This window comes from Tetrao urogallus, assembly GCF_951394365.1.
Source record: "Tetrao urogallus genome assembly, chromosome: 4".
NCBI classification, from domain to species: domain Eukaryota; kingdom Metazoa; phylum Chordata; class Aves; order Galliformes; family Phasianidae; genus Tetrao; species Tetrao urogallus.
The window spans coordinates 17,325,431-17,349,217 of NC_136817.1; the positions used below are offsets into that span (position 1 = coordinate 17,325,431).

The following is a 23,787-nucleotide window of genomic DNA, read 5'->3' on the forward strand; positions in this document are numbered from 1 at the left end:
TAGATCTAGTTAACTCCGTGACAATAGTAAATAATAAACATGTAGAAATATTTGGCATTTTTACAAAATAGTGTCTTGAATGTGTCAGAACTTGCTGCTGGAAGATCTAGCTGGGGTCTGGCTACTTTTTGGCAAAGCACTGATTAGCAGTAAATACTTGAGTTCCAAACTTGCCTTAAACAACACGTTATGTAATGCATGCAAATGTAACGTCAAGATTTTAATCGTTTGTCTATTGTAGTCCAGCTTTCAGCTGTGAATGCTGTACACTGCCAGTAAGAAAGACTGTGCAATCAGAATTACACTTTACCTGGTGGCCTCTGGGGTCACTGAGGGCATCAGAAGGCTGCAGGAGCACAGGTCTTACTTGACGACAGACTTTCTTATAGGCAATTATGTCCTGTGGTATGTGAAAGAAAAGCAGCTGAATGTATTTTCTGTGTTGAAGGTTGGTGCTGTTAGTTAGAGAGGAAATTGCTTTTGATTCTTATCAATTTAATGTTTGGTTATCAGTGTAATAGTTCTGTCAGGGGCTTTAGCAAAGAAGTAAATACATACATAATTTTAGTAATGGTTTATTGATGCTAAAAAAAGGCCTGTGCATTTGGAGCTGATATCATCTGGAAGTGAAAATATGGGAAAGGATTATCTGGACCCCATGGTGAGACAGATCCCTGGTATGAGACAGTGCCAAAACCCTAACGCTGAAGGTCTGCCTGTGCACTCTTGGCACCTGCCTGACATTTATTAGTGTGGCTGAACGTGTGTGTTCTCATTGCAGTTGCATTTCATGGGAAAACATATGCTTTCACAACCCTGGTGTCGGCCATGACCATCTTCTCAAATTTACACCCAGCCTTTCTGTGTGTGGTGTGAAAACACCCTTTAGAAGAAGAAGATGGCACTTCCTTTAAAGAAGACAGGAGACTGCCTATTAGCTGTGGGTTTTATCCACCAGGTGCAATTACACAGTCCAGGCTGTTGCTTGGTACAGGTACTCTGCTTGGTCACTGCTGTGCCGAACCTTTTTGGTTCTTCAGCATCAGCTCTGATTACTAAGAAAGCTGCTTTGTAATGAGGGAGTGGGGGAAAAATTCCACTCCACAAACTTCTTTACCACCAAGTTCTCAAAAAAATACGATCAAATACTTCACTTTTAATACCTTGTCCATAACGCACTGCAAAGCAGTGACATTAGCCTTACGCCCTGTGAGCAGGGGTTATACTGGAATACTGTTTTCTAACATATCAGTGATCAAATGTACTTTGATTTTCTAGCCAGCATCAAGCTAGTAAGCCAGTGACATATCCAACTTAGTAAGCCTCTTTATTTTTTCTGCCAACAGGAAAAATAAATCTTGGATTTTAGGAGTGGAGTATTGATCCGTGTGTAAGCAAAGATTGTTTTAATCTATGCATTTCTCATTTAAGCATCACAGGAACCTGTGGAATCAACGGATAGCAGTTTACTGTCTAGTGCTGTGCTTGTTGCACTGCCATGTTTATTCTCTGTAGCGAGGAACTTGAAGGCTATTTTCCAATAACAGCTTTTTCACCAAAGGTTTTCATTCTTCAGACATTTTCAGGAGTGCTTTGATACATGCATGTAAAAATATAAACGAGTTAAGCTGGCAGAGGTTTCATGTGAATTTCTTGTTTTCCATCAGCTGAGTGTGTTCACGTTATTTTTTGGTCAGCATTGATGCTTTGTGAGCAGGTGTTTTATTGTTCATGTCCCTAGGAATCATACTGCGCTGGCATGTGTGAGTAGGAGATGTAGGAATAGGAGATCACATCGTTCTTTGTACTACACTTAAGGAGGACTGACAAATTTTTCCGTGCTGCACAGAGAGTGCAAACTTCTTTAAAGTGGCATAAGTCTGAAAAGCTTCTAGACAGGTACAAATATGCTTTAAGATAGGTATATCATATGTAGCAGACAGTGGAGCATGTTCTCATACTACCTCTGTACTTAATCCTTTGTCTCTCACATTGGTAATGAGAAGTGAACGTGTCTGAGAAGATAGTGAGTTGCATGTGCTCTTTAGAACAAAAGTAGTATAATTTCAGCCTTTCTGAGGCCTCATATTTGGCAGCTGAAAGAAGTGTTTTCATGCCAGTACATCATCGTCTTCCATATATATATATATATATATATATATATATATATTTTTTTTTTTTTTTTTTTTTTTTTTTTTTTTTTTTTTTTTGTCTGTCTTATTCTGTATCTCATTCTGAAGAACTTCATGGAATGTCAAATATGCTAAGCATAAGTTTAAAAATGATGTAGTTTTCTCTTCAAGGTTTTCAAATGATATATTTGCATGGTATGTACATTCTAGGAATATTTGCCATGCTTTACCAAGTCCTGCAAAGGCAACTCTTGTTTTTCATGCATCATGAAAACCAATGCAGGAGTACTACCCAGGGAGCATTGATTAGCTCAAATCAGTACAAATATGTCTGCTTGTGAATAAGTAGCAGTGGAGTTTTGTGTCATTTAAAATCCTTTAAAAAAAAAAAAATCCTTTTCCAAAGGAAAGGGAAGATTTCCATATGTTATATCTGAAAAAAAATTAGAATTCATAACATTTTGCTTCATATGAAAAGATAATCAGATGTAGAGTTCATCGTGCAAGTAGTGGTATGATAACCTCCTTTATACTTCAAAAACAGGGCTAAAGAGGTAACACTGAGATCCATCTGGATGTTCTGTACCCTCATTGGGCCCTGCGCATACTTAAACGCATCACTCCTTGTCAGCCTTCTTTAATACAAGCACAGATTTCTGTAGTACACAGGTCTGTATTGCAGGTCTGTTATTTAGCTCCTGGGCTGGAGCCTTTCTTTTTTCTTGCAGCTGGAAGAGCAATGAAACTGATGCTCATTTCAGAACTGACTCCCAGACCGCTAATTCTGTAGTTACATTCAAAAGGAGTTTTTCATTGTCATCCAGAAAAATCCTAGGTGCTTCCCCGCATGCCTGCTCGCCACACTGACTGCAATGCAGAGTGGAGATGTCCAGGTCACTTGGTGCCAGCCAGCACTCTGTTACGGAAGCGAGGTGTTCAAGTCTGGCCAATTTGCTCTGCTCTGAAAGATTCCTTTCTGTGGTTTATTGGACCTGCTCCTAAACCCACTTCTCTCTAAGTAAGAACCTGTGAAACCCACAGAATCACAAGGTTGGAAACGACCTGCAAGATCATCTAGTCCAACCACCCTCCCATTCCTATTAGTACCACAAGCTACTAAACCATATCTCGTAGCTCCTCATCCAGGCGCCTCTTGAACACTGCCAGGGATGGTGACTCCACCACCTCCCTGGGCAGCCATTCCAGTGCCTGACCACCCTTTGAGAGAAAAAGTTTCTCCTAATGTCCAACCTAAACCTCCTCTGGTATAACTTCTGGCCGTTTCCTTGGGTCCTATTATTAGCCTGGGAGAAGAGGCCAGACCCTTTTGCACCACAACCTTCTTTCAGGAAGTTGTAGAGTGCAATGAGGTCTCCCCTGAGCCTCCTCTTCTCCAGACTGAACAATCCCAGCTCCCTCAGCCGCTCCTCATAAGGTTTGTGCTCCAGACCCCTCTCCAGTTTTGTTGCCCTTCTCTGGACACGTTCCAGGGCCTCAATGTCTTTCTTGTAGTGAGGGGCCCAAATAAAATAGTAAAATAGTGTTGGGTTTGTCTTATGCTATTGCAATTTTGATTCATTGTAAATGCAAAAAATGAAAAAAAAAAAAAAAAAAAAAAAGCACTGCCCCCAGAATTTTTAAGTCCTGCAACAGTGCAAATACATTCCACTATGTCATACCCTTGCTAAGAAATCAAATCCCCAAAAAGCATCTTAGTGAGCTGAAGGAAAAGCTGAGAGTCTATTGTCATATGCTATCAGGAAATTGATGAGAAGCTGAAATGTGCATTGCACATCTTGATATTTACAGTAGAGAGGGAGATTTGTGCAGTTCAGTGAAAAATAGCATTTCTCATTGTTTGCTGCTGATCAGGCTTGATCAAATTTTTTTCAATGGTACCAGAGTCCTATATGTCATGGTCTAATGTACTGAGTACTTTCCTCTGTGATTTCGTAATGATGTAGGGATGTACCAGCATAGAATGCAGAAACTTCAGTTATAAATCTATTTACTTATTCTTTGCTTTATTTAGAACTTGCACGATTTAGATAAAAGACTTCTGTATAAACTTTTAAAATTCTTAATGAGAAAGCAGTTATATTTTGCATTTGAAAATCAAATGGGGTGTATTTAATCTGCCCACAAACCTGAGTTTAATTGGTATTTTCAATTCCCTGGATTAGTCCAGACATTGGTGAGCAAACTTTCCATGTGTTATGACAACAATATTAATGAATTTTACTCTGACAGCATAAACACGTATGCTGGGGAAAGAGTAATGCTTTTTCTTTATTTGGAGGAGGAAGGTTGTCGTAATGCCATTTTAAGTTACTTTATATTACCTAATAAACTATAATGAGGTGGTAACATTGTCTCCAGACAGCAAAAAAATACTGTTAAAAAAAAATACAACGTGTTTAAGTAGATGTTAGATTTAACGACTGGTATCTTCAGTGAATTTTTTTTATCCTTCTCATCTTCTCTTGTGCACTGTGTTTTCTGGGCAATATACTGCCAAGTCAGGTTCTATGATAATGTCTGGGTGTTTACTGGCTTCGCTACAGCTGTTGACTGAAAATTCCAGCTGCCGGCCACTGCATTCTTACCTCAATTTTCAGCAAATAGAAAGCAAAACTCACCTCCTTATAAAGGTCATTTTACCATTCAAAATACATTTGAACATGCTAGTAGCTTGTAAGCATGTGCTTTCTCTGTAATATGGGCAGTGGTACTACACCACTAAAGAAATACCGATGCTCTCCCTGTGAATGCATGGGGTCATGGCAATCCCCAGGCACCACTTGGATTTCCAGGGGAGATTTTACTGGGTAATTGATAGTCGATCTATCAGACAGCAAAGGGATGATATCTAGGTCAAAGAGACTCTTTTGAGTGTGTGACTTCTATCAAAATACAGAAGCAGTGGGAAAGAGATTGCCATCTGATCCCTTAATATCCCTGTTTGGATCTTTGAGGAAAAGGCAAAATAAGTATTTTGGGGAAAAGGAGTGATAAAAATTTGAAAGAGGAAAGCAAGGCCATACTTCAATGTATTTAGTTATGTCCTGTGTCCATCATAACGCAAGTGGGGGAGCGGGAGGTGAGGGGAATTTTCCTGGGAGAGGAAACTACCTGAGAGAAAAGGAGATTCAAGGGCTAAAGAGAAAGAAGGGGCACAAAGTGATTGAAAGATAAGTCAAAGCAGGATGAAGTAAAAGCAAGAAAATTCTTAGGTCCCTTTACCAACCCAGGAGAAAATCTAGATCCCTCTACCAATCCGAAAAGGTCATTGGAAACACAGGAGAAGATCAAGGGAAAGAAAAGCAGAGAAGAAAGAAAGCGTGCTGGATATATACAGCGAAATTGCAGGAGTAATTGCAATGCAGGAAAGAGCAAGATAACTACAGGTTAGGAGCTGCTGGGAAAGTACTGGATACACACAGAAGACCTGAGAAGGAAAAAAGATGTTTTCTGAAAATAAAAGAGAAGACAATTAGTAGTGGGAAATGATGGATTAAAGCCACCAAATTTCAAATGAAAGGAAAAGTAGTAACAGCGCAAATAGGCTAGAAATGAAGGGCGTAAAAAAGGGAGGGAACTTTGCATTGACACCACTAGCTCACAGAAATGGTTCATTACCTTTGAGATGTGTTGATTTACTATGCTTTCCAAAAATTAGACCACTAGAGTTCCTCTGGAAACTTGGCCTAAGCACTAGGCTGTCCTTCATAAGTGGAGTGCAAGGTGTGAGAGCAGTTATGTAGTGTATGCTTTTTTCTCCCTATATTTGTCAGTGGTATAAAACTTTCAGTTATAATTTCTGGCACAAGTCTGGGTGCACAAAGCCTTGAGAAAATACTAAGTCAAAAGCTGGAAGGAAAACAAACAGCACATTACCAGCAGGTAGATTTCCATTAGCTTCTTTATTTCTGTTCAAAAAACTGAGGAGTTTTGGGCAAGCTCCAAAGTGAAGCATTTTATTAGCTGTGTTATTTGATCGTGTGCTTTGGCTTTGATGAAAGAAATCCATACTTAAGTCTTTTGCACTTGTCTATGATAGGCTAATAAAACAAACTGAGCACTTGGAGAGCTGCAGTTATATTCCTTGAGGCTCTGAATTTAAAACTGAACTTGTATGCTCACATGCTCCTAACACATCTTGAAAACAGTAGAGTGAGTCTAGGGGCGAGTCATTCCTTCTAGTCCAGAGACAGAACAATAAAACATGCAGTAAAAAGTAATTATATAGCTTCCTTACACCGAATTTAGCTATTACAAGTGCTGCTATACATTATACAATTTGTTAAACACAGTATTTTCTATTGATTCAAACAACTTATTATTTGCTATTACCTAAGCTCCAGTGAGGTTAAGCACATCCTTCCAGCTAACCATATTCATTAGGAAATGGTTGTGGAGAGCAAAACCAGTCTTCATTATTTTTATCAGTGCCAGGATTACCAGAACACTGACTAACCCGTGGCCACCAGATATTTTACAGATGTGGCTGACTGGACATTGGATGTTTGCTGGGGAGCTAAACTAACAGGACTTTACTCAGGTAAAAGAGCGTCTCCCTCAACTTTTGCTCGCAGTATCTGAACAACAGCCAAAATGCATATATTGCGGCTTTTCTTCTGTGATTTGGTCTCTGATTTCACAGTTACTCAGATATATTAAATCCCAAATGAGACAAGAGTTGTAGCGCAGATGTTAAGTCACAGCCTGAAGCAGTGATTAAGCACCTGGTGGGAAGGCAGGGCCAACCTGGGGGAGCTCAGGTGCATACAACGTACCTAAGTGACTGGCACGGGTGGAGCCAGGATGCACCCCTTCCCAGACCTCATTTAAACGTTGGCAGTAGAGGTGGTGGTCTCTCATTGGAGATGCCTGCTTATCTGAGGCCTTTTAAAGGTGAGCAAGTTTTCTCCCTTTGTTTTTGTGTCTGCGGCTGCTACGTTTGGGCTTGTCCTCCTTTGCTGCAGTTTTCGTTTGTGTCATCCTGCTATTACTGCTGTACGTTCCATCATGTTAGCATTATAAGAGTAATCAGGCGTATTCTCTGCAAAGCTGTCTTCATATACTCCTACTTGAATTTTGCTTGAAATGGTGTCCAACAAGCTTTGAAAATGCTGAATCCACCCGTCACACAGTGATAACAGAAAAGTGTCTTTGTGATTTTTCTGCTGTGTATTCCATTTTTGAGTCTTCCCAGAACACCTGGAATTTAGAGTTGAATGCTGTCTCATGAGAGGTTTGTGGTATCTCTTTTATTTGCTTGAATTTACTGTATTTTGAAATGGAGCTGGGTATTCTTAACGAATATTTCTTCTCCTGCAGTCCTAACTCAGAAAATATCAGTTCCAACAGCAGGTTGGACCAAGATGAAAACTGAGAAGAGCGTACCAGAACTGCAGGCAAGGAGGGTGGTGTTTGCACAAGCGATCGGCTCTGATATGTGCCTCTAACAGAGCAGCTTATTAGAAATGCTCTGTGGAGACCACTGCCACTGCAAATGTTTTCTCGTACTCCTTGTACTAAAACTGACATCTTGTGAGCTTTTTGTTTGTTTGTTTTAAAGGAGGCCAAGGAAATCAAGGAAAAAGGAGCGATACTAGTCTTGGCGTCTTAATCGATTCTGGTTGTACATGTAATGATTTTCTATCTTTCATATTTTCTTTGCAACTTCTCTGGAGCGTTTTCTATTCCTTTGCAGTGTTGCTGCGTACATGCAGTCTGAGTTCAGACTGGTTCATCTATGTTTTCTGTTAGTTTAACCAATAGAACTCTATAGGATCTCAAGTAATTATCATCAGTGTGCATAAGTAATGCATTTGCACCCATACGCTGGTTTCAACTATTATGTGTGTCTGTTCTCAACTGTGATCTCACCAGCCCACCAAATTGTCAAAAAATCGACAAAATTTAAAGCTTTATGTCACACTGCCAAAAGAAGGTGGAAGCTCAAGGATGCTCATGAGAGTCCACTGATTTAGTACAGAATACTTGAATTGTGTGTTGGAATGTGGAAGCTGGGGAAAAAAATCTGCCCGTGAGCTCTGTCTTGGAGACACTATGGATTTTAGCATTCTGAGTTCTGTATAAATCTGTGTCTGGAAACTAGAAATATAATATAGATTTTTATAGATTTATATTGATTACAAATTATGGACCTTCCACACGCATAGTTCATAGAGGCAAAAATTTCTAGTAATGAAGCACCTTTGTTAAAGGAAGTCAAATTTTTGTCTCTGCCAGAGAAAAAGCAGAGGCAAACCCTCGCTAATGATTATAGTAGCAGGGGTAACAAGCTGGGAAGTGGGATGAGATTGGAAACTGGAAAGCAAATGAGGCAGCTCAGTGTCAGCTCTTCCATCTTCATCATTTTGCATCAGAATGTAGCAGAGTAAACACTGTCATTTAATTAGTAGGAATTTCATCTGAAGTACAAAGCAGTATAAATAGCTAAATTTACATGGTACGGAGAAGACAGGTACTGTGCTCAGTAGCTGTCCATATTCTTCTATACGGATCAACTTGAATTAATGTGAGATTCTGTTAAATCTGTCAAATCTGGTCTCTCCTTTCAACTCTCAGAGACAGAACAAAAGGAAGACATAAACATAGCAGCAGATATTTTGCAGAAACAGCAAAGAGAGAGGTAAAGCTGTAGAGGAAGCCTCACAACAGCTCCCATCTTGCTGTTTCAGCAAAGTTAGCGTTTGCTGTAGCTGCAGAGACATGCTGAACTTGTCATCAATAAATGTTGATTCATTTTTGCCTAATAACAGTAAGCAGCTCCCACTCAAAATCAATTTTGACTTTACTGGCACGGCATTGCACATTCGTCTCCATCGTGACTGTGCTGCATAAAGGAACAAGTGAAGTGGAAATTAGATGAACAGTAATTGAAAATGAAATGTGTCATCTTAAAGGAAAACTCTGCTAAATTTGTAGCAATTGGTTACGCTGGGATTTTTTTGCTTAAGAAAGTAAAAAGATCCAAACTGAAAACTTCACTATATTAATATGTACACATTGATGTATGTAATTGAAAATGGACTTTAACCTCAAAAGGATACGAAGGTTCTTCACAAAAGTCTGGCAAAGTCTGTACGGTATCCATGGTAATTAGACTTTCAACACATTTGGATATGCTAATTTGAACCAACTTCTAATTAGTGTCTTGATGTGACTGAGAATGACAGTCTCTGAAATAATTTTGTGTACTTTTATTCTGAACTTAGTTTGTTTTCAATGTTTCTAATACGTAAATAAACAAATAAAAATGGAGACTGAGGAATACTTTGCTTTATAAGTATGGCAGTGATTTATTCCACACAGTGTACGGTGCCTAAATATATAGTACATTCACTGAGCACTATTACTGGTAATGCGCTAGAGCTGTTAGGTTTTTCATCTGAAGCTGTTGGACACCTCTGGCAGAGGAGGAATGAGGATCTGGAACGTCAGCAATCCCTCGGTACAACCGTTAATAGCTAGGAATGATGTGGAGGAGGTACTGAGTAAGCAGAAGTGACTCTGAGGTCTGCTGGAGTCAGTCGTTCTTCTGTTGGTTTTTGAATTTAATGCCGATATTTTTAGAGGCCAGATGAGTTTTGCATTGTGTTTTAAAAATGAGACTGGTGATGCTTGTACATGTGACCAACAGATGAGTGGTCAGTTAATTAATTTTTCTGTATCTGTAATAATCATCTACCTTCACATAAGAATGTAGCGAAGTTATGCTTCAGAAAATAAATTAGAGTTCATTATCTACTCGTCAGACCAGAAGGACGTTAGTCTTACAGATACCCCTGAGCTGCTTCTATCCGTAGAAAGCCATCGGATACGATAGCATCGGGGCAAAGCATCTCATAGCTGTGTTCCTTCCTCTCCACTATCTGTTGGAGTCCTTTCTCAGCACTCTGATGTGCCTACGTGTCTTTTTCTTAGTCATCTTTAAATGGAATCTTTATCCTGGCTAAAAATCACTGCTATTTCATTACCAAAGAGTAATATAAGTTTTAATTAAATGTAGTTAATCCCTTTTGTTAGAGTTCCACTAGGAGCGACAGGCTGAAGCAGGCAGCACATTGAAATTATGGTCGCTATTATTTCTCCAATTAGCGTATCAGTGAAAGTCAGGTGGAAGTATCTTTTTTTTTTTTTTCTTTTTTTACATCCTTACCACATTTCAATTATTTTCTATTAATATTCCTCCACGCAATAAATCCTCGCCGAGCGCTTCAAAAGCAATACATATTCCTCCAAATGCTGGATTCTGTCATCCATTACACTCTAGTATTTAAAGGCACAAACTGATATACCTAATTGCTTCATTTGGAGTTTAGAGATAAATTCATGTGCAAACCCTTATCCGACTTTCTGTCCCATTGATTCTAGAAGGAACTCTGTGTATTTCCTACACTCCTGCTTGAAGGTGCCTGAGAGGAATGTGCGGTTTTATGGGCAACGCGGAAATAACCTCTGCCTTCTCTTTCAGCTTGGCTGCTGGAATCCCATCACCGGTCTGAATGGGTCCCTAACAGACAGGAAGTTGGAGAATAACATGCGAGGAGTGGTTCTGCGAGTGGTGACCGTGCTGGTAAGCAGAGATGTTCTTTGTTTTGCACTACAAGGAATGTTTATTTTTTGCCTTGTCTTCTTATCAGAGGGTAATTTGGAAGGGTTTTTATTAGGTACAATATTTAACCCATTTTTATTGAGAATATTTTCAACAAACAGGCACCTAACTTCTGCATGTCAATACCAGTGCTAGGGAGTGATTTCCACCCAAGTTTTTAAAAAGTAATTTAAAAAAAATCAGAAAATTTCAATTCAGCAGGTGAACCAAATTTACTGTAACCCGTTTTTCTTTCATGGGTGCGTTCTAAAGTAGATAATGCAACCACATGAACTGATGAAGTAACATAGAATGCTCTGTTAGCTACAGTTCCCTAACTCATGTAACAACTTGTAGCTTTACTGTTGCCATGCCAAACTGAGTATAGTCTGACACAAATTGTTGCACAGCTTATAAGCTAACAATGAAAACAAAAGGCAGATGTGTGAAGTTCAGTGCGCGTCCCATGCCAGCTCAGGCTCCTCTCCTCACGTGGTGCAATCACGTTTCTGCTTTGACTTTGTTGACAGTTTAAAAGCACAGCTAATGAAAACACTCTTACTCTGAATTCTACTCTGTTAAAATCCACTAAGTTATTGTTTTTCAAACTGACTCATCTTTTACGTAGAATGTGCAATTAAGGCAGTATAGGAGGAAGATGGGAATGGCTCATACTGGCTTCATAACAGAAACGACTGTTTTAAACTGTGAAGCTGTGTGTGATCACTAAGTGCTATCTAGACAGAATGATCTGTGAAACATGCTAGAAGCTGAGGTTCATTGAGTTTTATTCGGTAAAGATGAGAAGCAAGGAGCATGTTAACTGAGTACCAATTATTTCTAGACTCCTCCAATCTTTGGATGCCCACAGGTATTACCGCCACCCCAGTGGATGCCAGAGCATTATTTAGGGTGTTTACCCTACAGCAGTTGCTCTTACTGCTCTTACAATGAGTGATTAAGGGTTACTCATGAAGATACGCTAGTGTGTAAATCTTGTTTTGATTTTAGAATTAAGACACACCTGTCATTAGCATATCAATACTTCACGCGTAAGTAATGTTAGATGTTGCTTTAGGATAAATCTATATAGCCTTTACATGTTACTAACCTTAGCTTGGTTCCCATCTTTATTCACACAGCTTATCACAACGGATCAGTTAAGTTACTTTTACTGGAGTAGAATTAAAAAATTGGTACGGTGTTTGGAATTGAGTCAAGTCCTAGTCGGGACGACATGACGCTGAGGAAATGAAACAAAATTGTACAAGCAATGTATTCATAGTTGTTTTTTCCTGTTTTGAAAATTAGACTTGTAGTCCCTCAATTTCTTGGTATTCCATTGGATCTTAGAAAAATCTGGTCACCAAAGACACAAACAGGAATGCCGTTAATATCTATTTATTTTAGAGCAACTATCAAAGAAAAGTTGCTTTTAAGTCAATTTATCTTATGAAATAGAATAATTCTTTCAAGTTATAGTTTGATCAAATGTTTGTTTCGTTGAAGTCAGTGGAACTAAGAGGGCTGCTCCAAAAGTAATGCCTCCTATTTTATTATGTTGATCTACAATGTGAGATGTGGATGTTGCCGGTATGGAGTGGAGATTGAACCTTCCTGCCAATATTCCCTTATATTTTGTTGTTGAGCAAGAGATGGCAGCAGAGGGGCAGTGTGACAAAATAGTGTTTGACACAGAATTGCATATGAAGCAGAAATGTGTCAACGGATAACTCCCCACTGATAAAAATAGCACCTGCTGATGTTCTTTGCTTGCTGAACATTTATGGACAGGGGACTTGAGCACAGTGAGGTGATGGGTGGTGCATTTCAGTAACGGTGACAGAAACAGAGGTTGTGGTGCAGATCTGTTGGTGCAGATTTTTTCTGAGTGGAGCACACAGGCTCTTATCATAGCTGGCAAAAATGCACAGCTAATGGTGATGACTGCATTGAAAAGTAGTGTTTTTTTCTAGCTGGGAATTTGCTCTACCAAATGGTGTTCTTGTGTTCTTTGTATCTGTTGTGGCTTCTGTGAACATAAATAGAATGTGTTATTTTTGGAGCAACGTATGCAAATCGAAACACTTGTAATAGATGAAAGCACGGTTTTCTTTTGGGTTCACAACTGCCCTGAAGAATCTGGGTAGAAGAGGGATTTCACCCTCTGACTTTAGCAGTGAGTTTGTTTTCATCCTTCCTTTTCCATCCTTTTTTGAGTTTTTCAGTTGAGTCAATATATTTCTGTTAAAATTAAATGATTTATTTATAAATTCTCACTTTTTCTTAAGCAGGAATAAGAAACAGTTCTTTGTGTTTTATTCTGGGGAGAACTGTAATACTGTCTGCATATACGCAATTCTATCTTTTGTTACATTTGACTTGGGTTAGCACCTTTCTGCACTTGTAGAATAGGTTAATTTTGTTTGATGATCATTTTCTTCTGTCTTGAACTGACTGTCCATGTGAAACCCAAGTTTGAACTTTGTTAGACGAGCTACTTCTGAGTTCAAGTAACTTGCTAATGAATTTCTGTAAAGTATTCTGAGATTCAGAAGTGGAGCTCGGTGAAAGGTCAGAATAATAACTCATACCCAATAGAAAGTGTTGTGAATGAACAATAATCTAAGTACAAATGTAGCTGGATATCCATTTTGGCAATTTCACTGTATCCTCCTCATTTTCAGGTGTTCGGTTTTATCTAATGGCAGCTGGAATAAAACAGATATTCTCCTAACATCGTTTTACTAGCTGTGGCAATTAATGAATTATTCATATGAATGTTAAACCATCAACAACAAAATGAGATTTGGCCTGTTTGGCAATGAATAGGCCAACAGATGTTCACAAAATCATGTTTCAAAAATAAGCTCCAGCTGTTTGAAAAGGCACAAGTTTTAAATTGTGTGTTTTAAAGAATTAACAACTTGCTGAAAAGTATAGGTGTACAGTGCCTTTTCTGAGAGCGTGTGAGGCATAACTTGCTAGAGATGTGAAAAATTACATTTGAGACTTTGGAAATGGAAGATATGGCAACCAAACAGAGGTATGCATTTTCATATCCAGATTAATCTGAAATGTGGGTGGGAGGAGGAAAATTATGAGGGTGAGCAATGCTGAGGTATCCTTTGTCATATCTCTGCACATATGATGTCTTGCTTGCTACTACTTGCTTTGCTCACGGAGAGCTAGATGCGCTAGAGGCGGGTTGGTGACCCTTGGCTCCAGGTGGGCACTGCAGGAAACAAGAGGGCTGGTAAAAGCATAGACAAGCGTGGGAGAAGTAAATGATATAAATGCAACAGCGACACTTGGGAAAACATTCTCATATGTGGAATAGGTTAATTCTCAAACAGTGGCATTAAGGGCATGACTGTGAACGAGATTAAGTAAGAAACAAACCAGGAAGAGGACAGTATCTTTACGGATGTGAGCTGGCAGGAGGTCTGCATCTTTAGTCCCTTTTGTCTACTGAACTTCCTACTCAGACAGAGAAAAGTGACACATAAGGCTAAGTCCTACTTCTAAAAGCTGAGGCTGTCTTTGGGAGTTGACCTCCAACTCCGCTTTTAACAAGGTGACAAAAGTTCTTTAAAGGAAGCTGCAGCAGCTTTCAGAATGATAAGAAAAAAGAAAGGCATGAAAGAGATGAAATAAGACAGTGTATGCGTAATCAGAAGAACAGAAAGTGAGAAGCAATGGAGGACTGTGCATCGTAGTGAATGTTAAGAATTATTACTTGACCACCTTCATCAGCAATAGCATTTATGTTTTAAGGGAAGATATTTTACTTTTGTACTGGCAAGGGATAAATCCTTCTTTCCGCCACTCAAACTCACAGGTATAAATGGCCAAAAGTAGTATGTAATGTAGTTTTTGTAGTCTTTTTTAAAATCTCTAGACACTGTAACTTAGTAACGTGTTTGATATTTCCCTTATGTGCTATAATTCAAATATTTCAAAATGATCTCCAGTTTTAGATTATGTCATTGCTAGTTATAAAAAAATGTGTATTTTTCTAATCAGCAACACTTCCCCGTGCCTTGTGATTTTTTTCTTCCTTTTTGTTACCCATATATCCACCTGCGGAAGAAAGTTGGAAAAAAATGGTTCCTTCATAAACAAAGACATGATGAAAAACATGCAGTGAAATGGTAGTTAATTATGGCAACAGCGGTAGATGTGTTCATTTCATCGGTAAATTAATCCATCCTTGAAAGCATCAAGGGTGATGATGTGTGATATAATTAGGCACATTATTTACTATTTTTCATAGCGACTCCAGGTTTTTTTACTCAAAAGCAATCATTCCATATTACTTACTGATGAGACTGACTTGATTTCTTGGAAAAGTCAGTCATTAACGGCATGTCTTTGTGCGGAGCAGATTTCCAATTTGTGAAGCTAAGGTCAGACTTCAGCTCAGCATTTACTGAAACAGAAACTTTGACCCTTTATTAAAAAACAAACTGCTGTTTATTATTACAAGTGTTAGTAATAGTGTGCTCATTTCTAATCTAAGGAAGATTAAGGAAAAAAAAGTCTTTGTAAGTGTGCTGGCCATATCTGTATTTTTTCTTTCCTCTAAAATGTTGTTGTTATATATTAACAAATTGAATGAATTGCTCTTTGGTTGCTTAGGTTTCTGTAATTTTTTGTTTTGTTTTGTTTTGTTTTGGAGTAAGCAAACTCGGTAGTTAGAGCAAATGCTTCCCCATGTTAAGTAAGTGTAGCTCTCAGAGCAACTACTGCATTTCCTACCACGAAAAGTAATGTTATTTCTCCTCTCTGCAAACAACATGCCCTCTCTAGATGGCAGTTCAGTGTATTTAATATAGTTGGGTGCTAAATCAGAGCACTGAGTGTTTTAATAGGATTGCAGTGAAAGCAATATCACTAATGCAACGAGGCAGAGAAAAGGAGTGGTATTTGTGCATTACTTTCCCACAAACAGAGACAGAAGAAAATAAGATTGCTAAATTGCCTCCTGCCCTCGGACATCTGCCCTGTCCATCTCTCTCCTGAGGCTTGCCAGATCTGTTTAGAGTTTCTTTACCATGGAGAAATTGGGAACAGGAGCCGTTTCAGCCACTCCCTTTTAATCGATCAGTGTTGATGAGTGAGCACTGTGATGAGCATACAAACAATCATCAGGGCAGTCTGCTTTGATTAGGTATCCCTTGCCTTGCCAGAGATTTCGAATTGGTATAGACCAGTCCCAAAAATCATCCCGTTTGATTTTCCCATCTCCAGCCTTTTGCACGTGGCTTTTGCTTTCCGTTTGAAAATGACTTGATAGCTCTGTGAATTTTTCATTATCATTACATGTGGCAGTGTACTCCAAGTGGGGTCTATTGAAAATATTCCTAATTACAGCAACTAATTAATATAGTGACAGAAACTAGTATCCCTTGATGAAAGCAGAACCTGTTCATCCCTCTTCCTTCTACCATGCCAGTGCAAGCTCCAAACTGAACCTGGTATGTGACTGGGCAAAGGTGCTGTTTAATGGCTGGTCTGTGTCTGTTAGAGTTACCTAGCTTACATTAAAACAGGTAGGTCATAAATGATGCAGTTATTCATGCTGTATGTGCCTACTGTTTTCCATCTGCTTTGCGAACTTTTATTTCAGGGACTGCTGGAGAGCCCAGCTCCTTTTATTTTTTTTTTAATGAATATTTGAAATTCATTTTTACGAAGTAGTAGGCACTGTACGCTAGATGAGGCATGTAGCAAGGAAATGGAAGTCTTTGGGCCCTGGCCAGTATGACAGTTTGACAGCAAGGTAGAAGCAGCGTGGCAGGGCAAGGCTAATTTATCTGTATGTCCTGGACTACAGGGTCCAAGGCTCTTTAGCACTTACCTTCTTTGTCATTGACCTTCATTCACCCATCTGTTCCACTGGGTATGTTGGTGTTTTTGGGCAATTCTTGTAGGTCACAGAATGACGGGGAATTTGGCTTTTAAGCAGAAAGAGGTTCTCGCAGTGATTACAATTAGCCGGGCATTCTATGCAAGACAGAGAAGAGGGTGAACTGATGACAGCACAATGTTGTGAACTATTATAGGACTGTGTTATAGATAGAAGCTCTCATATAGACGCAGGGAGAAGTGTAATGAAGCTCCCAGCTGGTTAATACACCTATACTACTCTTTTGCCAATTCACGTGTCTAAGCTAGTTGTATTAACGCCGGCATTGTGATGTTGGACATACTCTAAAACACTCCAGTCGATTCCAGCTTCAATCCATATTTCTATCATAAACTGTAATGGTTCAGAAAGAGCTATTAGGTGCATTAAGTTATTTGGAATTAAAATCAATACGCAGAGTTCAGCTGCATCCTGACAGACCATTGCTATCGATGGCTTTGAAAGAAGCCTTAGTCCTGTTGCAAAGCGATAGGAGATGCTGGAGGGAGGGCGAAGTGGCTAACGTTTTAAAATTTATCTAATCCCAGTAGTGATATAAATACAGAATCCACAGTCCGAATTTGGAAGAAAAAAAAAAAGCACATTTAATGTGCTGTTTATTCACCAGATTGAATGAACTCGTGTCTCGTCAAACATCATGATAAAACTGTCATTGAAAGAAGCGATGCTAAGTCTGTGGGTAAAGACAGGGACAAGCGAAGGCTAAATTGTAAATGGCCTTCCTCTAACATCATCTTCAGCTTTTAGGATGCAAACTAGATTTCAGTTGTAGAGAAAGGGACTATTCTCTTAGTATAACTGATTTTTCTGGGTTTTTTTGAAAAGCAGAGGATCCAAGAACGGTGCATTTATTGCCAATATTGTGACTAGGGCCATTGGCAAAATGGGATACTTAATGAAAATAATACTTTAATTACACTGGGTTTGAAACCTTCATCTTTGTTTTAATGTTATTAAGGGCTGGAGATTGTACTATGTTTTTCAGCTACTTTTATAACCATTGCTAGTGGGAGTATTTCTGTAATGAGAGAAGTAAATGTTTCAATTAAATTTTGGTCATTGATTGTAATGTGAAGTAATGTACATTGCTGTTCAATTAAAAATAACAAGCTGCTGCACTACTCCTAGCCAAATGCAATCCCCAAAACAGCGGTCAGTAAAGCTGTTGAAGGAATTAAGTATTTGGGTCTGCTTATTTCAGTGAAATCTTTTAGGGTAAGAAATGCCAAATAGCTCATAAGTAAAAGTGGGGGGTTATTCTTTTGAGTTGAGAAAAAGTAATTATGAAGATAAGAAGACCAGACAAAAGCATCCTGTGACTGAAAATATTTTAGTTATGGTTTCTAAGTCAAAGTCAGGCTTGGTATCGCTTTTCATAAGTTCTAACTGCTCTGCTTAGTCATCTAGTAGCCACTGGAAAGGGACTGCAAGATCCAGTAATTAGATGGAATTTCCCTTTTGGGAGCAGTTTCTTAGCATTTGCAAGATATTTCTTGAAGTTCTTGAGTCTCCCAGTGCATCTTCATGTGTCTACAGAGCTGTGCTTAGTCATTGTGAGTCATTTAATGTTCGTTGCTCCTAAAGGACAGTCTTGCTCACAAGTGAGCTTCATTTCTTGCTTTGTTTTTTCCACCTATCGCTTCTGACTTTTGCTAGGGAAGAAGTAATGAACTTAGAGTTCCAGTTAATGAATACAGATTATCAAAATTAAAGTAATACATCAGAGCGCATTCAGATATTACTTATGAGTCATTTTCATATGCTTTATGAGTTCTAACTACCCCTAAAATAACCTAATTTTGAAACCATGCTCCAAACATAGTAAAAGCACATAAGGTCATCCATTTGAGGTTTGAGCTGAGACCTGATGGCTGCAGTAAATCCCAGCAGAGACCAATTTCTCTGATCTGAATAAACAATAGATGTGTATTCACTAACTTAATTTGTGTACAGCTTCCTAGCTAGGAAGTTCATCTCACCATAGTAAGGGCAAAAGAGGATTGAGATGAGCTGGAGAATAATCTCCAACAGTTTATTTTGCTTTAGATTTTTCGTTTTTAAAGAATGTTCTGGCTTTTTTTTTTTTTTTTTTTTTTTTTTTTTGTCGGAAAAAGCATCTGACTCCTCTAAAGTGAGTATAACAGAAGCGTACTGTAGCTCTACCCACAAGAAGAGAGCTAGTTCTAAAAGTATACCAGTCATAACACATTTCATGCTCTTACACTAGATCAGGGGATGTTGCTTCTTTCTGTAAGAATTTTATAGCTATAATGAATTAATGGACAAAAGAGTTTGAGTGCTTGAAATGTGATGCATTTTACCTCAGTCCACACCTCCCCTTTATGTCACATTGCCTTCATCTTGCCTCTAGCATTCCCCTGTCACTTAGTTGTTTTTTGTGGTTTTTTTTTTGCTTTGCCTGCAGATCAAAGAGAGTACACTGCCACTACAGTCCAGTTGCTCACTCGTTTCATTGGCAGCATTCAACAGTGTAGCTATTCCCATGACTGTTAATTCAGGCATTTAAGAAAACCCTTTCTTATTCCAAGTACCTCTCCCCTACTCTTCTTCATTCTTAGTTGTGGCATGCTAAGAAAGTAAGAATATTGTTATAAGTGACAAAATCACCCGTGGAGATATGGCTAGAGCTTGGGCCACAAGCACAGGGGGAGCATAATACCTTTCCTCCTGTATGCTTGTGAGTAACCAAGACAGTGAGAGAATGGTGGGGAATGGGCACAGAGGAAGAAAAAGCTTAAATATAACCTATCTACTAATCAAAGTATGTGTTATATTTTTGCAAGATATTAAGGGTAATGGAAGAACAAGGGTAATAAAAAAGCGTAAGGAGCTGGGAAAGGGGAGAAAAGGAATTAGAACTTAGCCAAAACCACCTCTTTGTAGGAGCAATATCAGAAAGGTAACTTCTTTAATACTACAGAGAAGAAAAACAGAATTGTGTTCCTTGGTAACCTGATAATTTAATCCACCTTCTCCCTATCAAGTCAAATCCTTTGTTATCTATCCTTTTGATGAGCATTCACCCGTTATCTTTATAGAAATTGAAGTCTCCTGTCTGATTCTCCCCAACCAAAATGAATGTATGCCTGGAGTTAAAAAGCAGCAAGTCATCCAGTGTATAGTAAGATGTGCAACATAGTAGCATGACAAGAGAAATACTGGAGAGAGATTTTATGTTGCTGCAGCTTGGTGCATTTTGCTCTCTTTTTACTCCTTATGGCATGAATTAATAGTCACATTTACCAGATACAGTGTTTACCCAGTTGGTGGGAAGCAGCAGTAAGGTAGAATCCTTCATATTTACGGACAGACATATGAGCATACATCTGTCATGCTGAGCATAAGTGCAGACAGAAGGCATTGCTGAAAAGCAGCTATGTTATAATGTCACAAGTGATTTACTTAAAAAGTGTCATAGAGGTGTTTTTTTTTTACCAGGAGTTTGAGGTAGTTATATTGAAGTAAAAGCCAAAACTATCATTTTGTAAGATGCCAGAGGTATCCCAGTACTCATTTAGTGGAAAATGTTGTATATAATTTAAATACTTACTTTGTCCTTTAAGAGAGAAAGGCACCTCAGTGGGAAAGCCCTTGTTCCACTAACAGAGTCACTCCATTTGTTTTCTGTTTAGGAAGAGCCCTTCGTCATGGTGTCCGAGAACGTTCTGGGAAAACCAAAGAAGTATCAGGGCTTCTCAATAGATGTCCTGGAAGCTTTGGCCAGTTACCTTGGCTTTAAGTATGAAATTTACGTTGCTCCAGATCACAAGTATGGGAGTCCTCAGGATGATGGGTCATGGAATGGACTGATAGGAGAACTAGTATTTAAGGTAAGGTTATAATACATTGAATAATGTCATTTAATACAGAATGTATTACTTAAGTTTGTTTTCATCACTTGGTAACCTTAATAAATGAATCCTTGGTTACATTTGCTAGTTATTTGTGATAACAACATCTGTTAGTGCACCAGGCAATATAGAAAGGCCTACCTTGGTGGCAGCAGGCTGTATTTTTTTTAAGTTCAGCAGTATGAAATCTGAATGAAGCAAAAAAAAAATGGGGTGCATAGCTCCCTAACTGACATTGCAAGACCTGCCACAGATGAGTGGAGGAGGTTATAGTAAAGCAAGTTCACATATCAATTAGCAATACATTATGTAAATATTAATTAGCACTTAGAAAACCATTGAATACAAATGCAAGACATTTTTTGCACCATGCTTTACATGGACATAGGAATCAAAAGTAATGTTCTCAATTTTGTTAATAATTATTCATTGAGTTTGAAGTCAAGCCCTAGCCAGCATTTCACACCCTCCAGCTTTCTTAGATGCACTCCAGCAGAAGTTAACTAGCGGGAATACAAGTGATACTGTTAAATTCCACTGGAGCTTGCCTGGATACACCCTTCCTCCAGAAACCTTCTCCAAATATGGCACATCAACATTCCGCTGATCAAGCATCTTTGATGTGCCCCAGCTAAGGAGGAACGGCAGACCTCACCCAGTACTAGTTATTGCATGGCATCCTCTCTACCCGAAGCACACATAGGCAGCTGCTACTAGAGATCACAGAGCTTCAGTCAGACCAGAGATGGAACCTGCAAGCTTTGAGTGCCTCACAATGAAGATATCACCAAGTTACAAAGGTACTTAAAGAAGCAGATAAAGCTCAAAACCATCCTCAAACCAGATACACATGCTGTTCTCCCAGCCCACCCTGGGAGAAATTCCTCCATCCTTCTAGCTGGTCAGGCCGAGAAGAGCTAGGCTCTCCTCAGCAGCCAGGAAGGAGCAAAGGAGCACCACTCTGCAAGGAAGACTTGCCCAAGCCCAGCAATAGCTTCACTCCAGATGAGTTCCCCCATCTCTGGAAGGCTCCCTCCCAACACACCCCCACTCAGGGGCAGCTTCCCCCTAACAGGCTCCTCCCTCAGACCCCCAAGAAAGGGTGCCAATGAAGGGCCACTCCCAAGTATGGCCAAACCCACCTTCCCATTCAAAAAAAAAAATCTCTCTGAGATAGTGCAAATCCCAGTCTCTAGCACCCAAAAAAATCCAAACAACCAGAATGCTACCCAAACAGTAGCACTCTATCACTTTCTCAGCCCCACTACAAAAGCAAATCACACCCTTCAAATAACACAAGAGCCTGAGCGCATCTCCAAAAAAGACAGATGAAAATAGGGCTGCCCACCTTCCTCTGGAACACAGACCATACCAAAACCTGAAATAAAAATAAAACAGCCTTGAGCACCATGCTCCGGAAACAAAGGCACCACTACACTGAACACCAGCAAGAACTGCCAGAGCCCCATATTTCAACACACCATAATAAGGTAATAAGGAAACCACCACCATCCCAAGAACAGAACTTAACTGAGTCCGCAGGGCTGCCAGACACAATGATGCAAGCAGCTCCAGCATCTGCTGCTCTGTACTCGAATTCCTGCTAAATACTCACAAGTTTCTCTGCTGCAAGAGAAGATGAAAATTACAAATAGTGAAGTTAATCGCACACATCACTAACATCTTAGCTGACCTTTATATTGCTTCTCAGCCCCAGCAGCAGAGCTGAGGAGGAAATCGCCCCTATTACTACAAACAGGAGGAGCTACAGCACTCACCATTAGTGTACTCCAAGCTCAGGGGCACTCATATGCCTGGATTCACAGTCCCACTGCTGCCAGAGCTGCTTGCACATATATATTCATCCTTGCTCAAAGACGACATGCAACAGAAGTCAAGAGTTGAAACTACATACATCAAGTTTTTTTTTTTTTTAATTGATTATGAGATTTCCTTGTGCTCCTTTTTACACCAGCAGGACCAGGGCTGGGAGAAATAGCCCCATTCCACTCACCTCCCCATCACTGGAAGCAGGAAAGTCTGCAACATGCACTATAGCAAGTTAGAGCACCCCACAGTTGTCACAGAATCACAGAATCACAGAATCACCCGGGTTGGAAGGGACCTCAAGGATCATGTAGTTCCAACCCCCCTGCCTAGCAGGGCCACCAAACATACACATTTAGATCAGGTTGCCCAGGACCCCATCCAACCTGGCCTTGAACACATCCAAGGACGGGGCATCCACAACCTCCCTGGGCAGCCCGTTCCAGGGCCTAACCACTCTCCTTGTAAAGAAGACCACTCTCCTTGTAAAGAATCCTTGTAAAGAGTCCTTGGACTCCAGGAGCCAAGCAGCTGCCCTGAGCAAGCCCCATCTAATAAAAATCAGTGGGATCGCAGCAATAGCCCAACCCCCCCCAAAAAAGAGCATGGTGGGAGCCTGTCAGCTTCTCACAGGCAGGCAGCCCCCACCCTGCACTCACCTCCTCTAGCAGTCCCATTGCTGCCAGAACTCTTCTATACTTTAGGCTGATCTTTGCTCTGCACAGCTCCTCAGCAGCTCTCCCTCATCCAGCTAGGTAAGACCAAAAAAACCCAACACATTACACAGGTCTCAAATACTGCTTTTGCATTAGCCCTATTGCTGCTTTCCACCCCCAGCAACAATAAGGCAGCAGGGACCCTTCCTGCTCACACCCATCACCACATCATACACACAAAACTTCTTTCAGGATTGAGGTCACAACAGGGCTTTGCTTGGCCTTCCAGACTTGAGCAGTAGCCATTTCCCATTTTCAGGCAGCTGTGTGGCCACCTAGCTGCTCCAGTATGTAAGGGGAGCACAAGGAAGAGCACAGTGGGAGCCCAGCAGCCCTCTGTCAAAGAGAAAGAACCCCCAGTGTCTCCCTGGGGCTCACCACCTCCACAGTCCCATCAGAGCTAAAACTGCTGACACGAATCTCCACTGCATCTCTCACTAACCCTGAAATAGAAGACAAAAAGCAGAAATAGAGAACACAGACCTCAGGCTACTTTCTTTACAGTTTATGAAGCCATTTCTGCATGTCCTATTTGTCTCTCCCAAGCAAAAAAAAAGGATGGGGGGGGGGAGGGGAGAAAGAGTGACACCTCAGCAGCAGCACCATGCTGACCCCAAAATGCAGGGGAAACTCAGCAGTGGCCTTGGACCAGCACCAAAATAAGCAGGGTCAGAGCCAAGGG

At 39.9% G+C, this 23,787-nt stretch overlaps 1 protein-coding gene across 2 annotated transcripts in view; it reads left to right on the forward strand.

Moving 5' to 3' along the window:
* GRID2 (glutamate ionotropic receptor delta type subunit 2) overlaps nt 1-23,787 on the forward strand; it is a gene marked incomplete at both ends in the record, with an annotated part of 691,297 nt that overhangs the window by 537,850 nt on the left and 129,660 nt on the right. For both annotated transcript variants that reach the window (XM_079534493.1, XM_079534494.1), the window contains 2 exons: nt 10,639-10,740; nt 20,344-20,541. In XM_079534493.1, the coding sequence (XP_079390619.1) occupies nt 10,639-10,740; nt 20,344-20,541 (300 nt within the window). The remainder of the gene's footprint in view (nt 1-10,638; nt 10,741-20,343; nt 20,542-23,787) is intronic.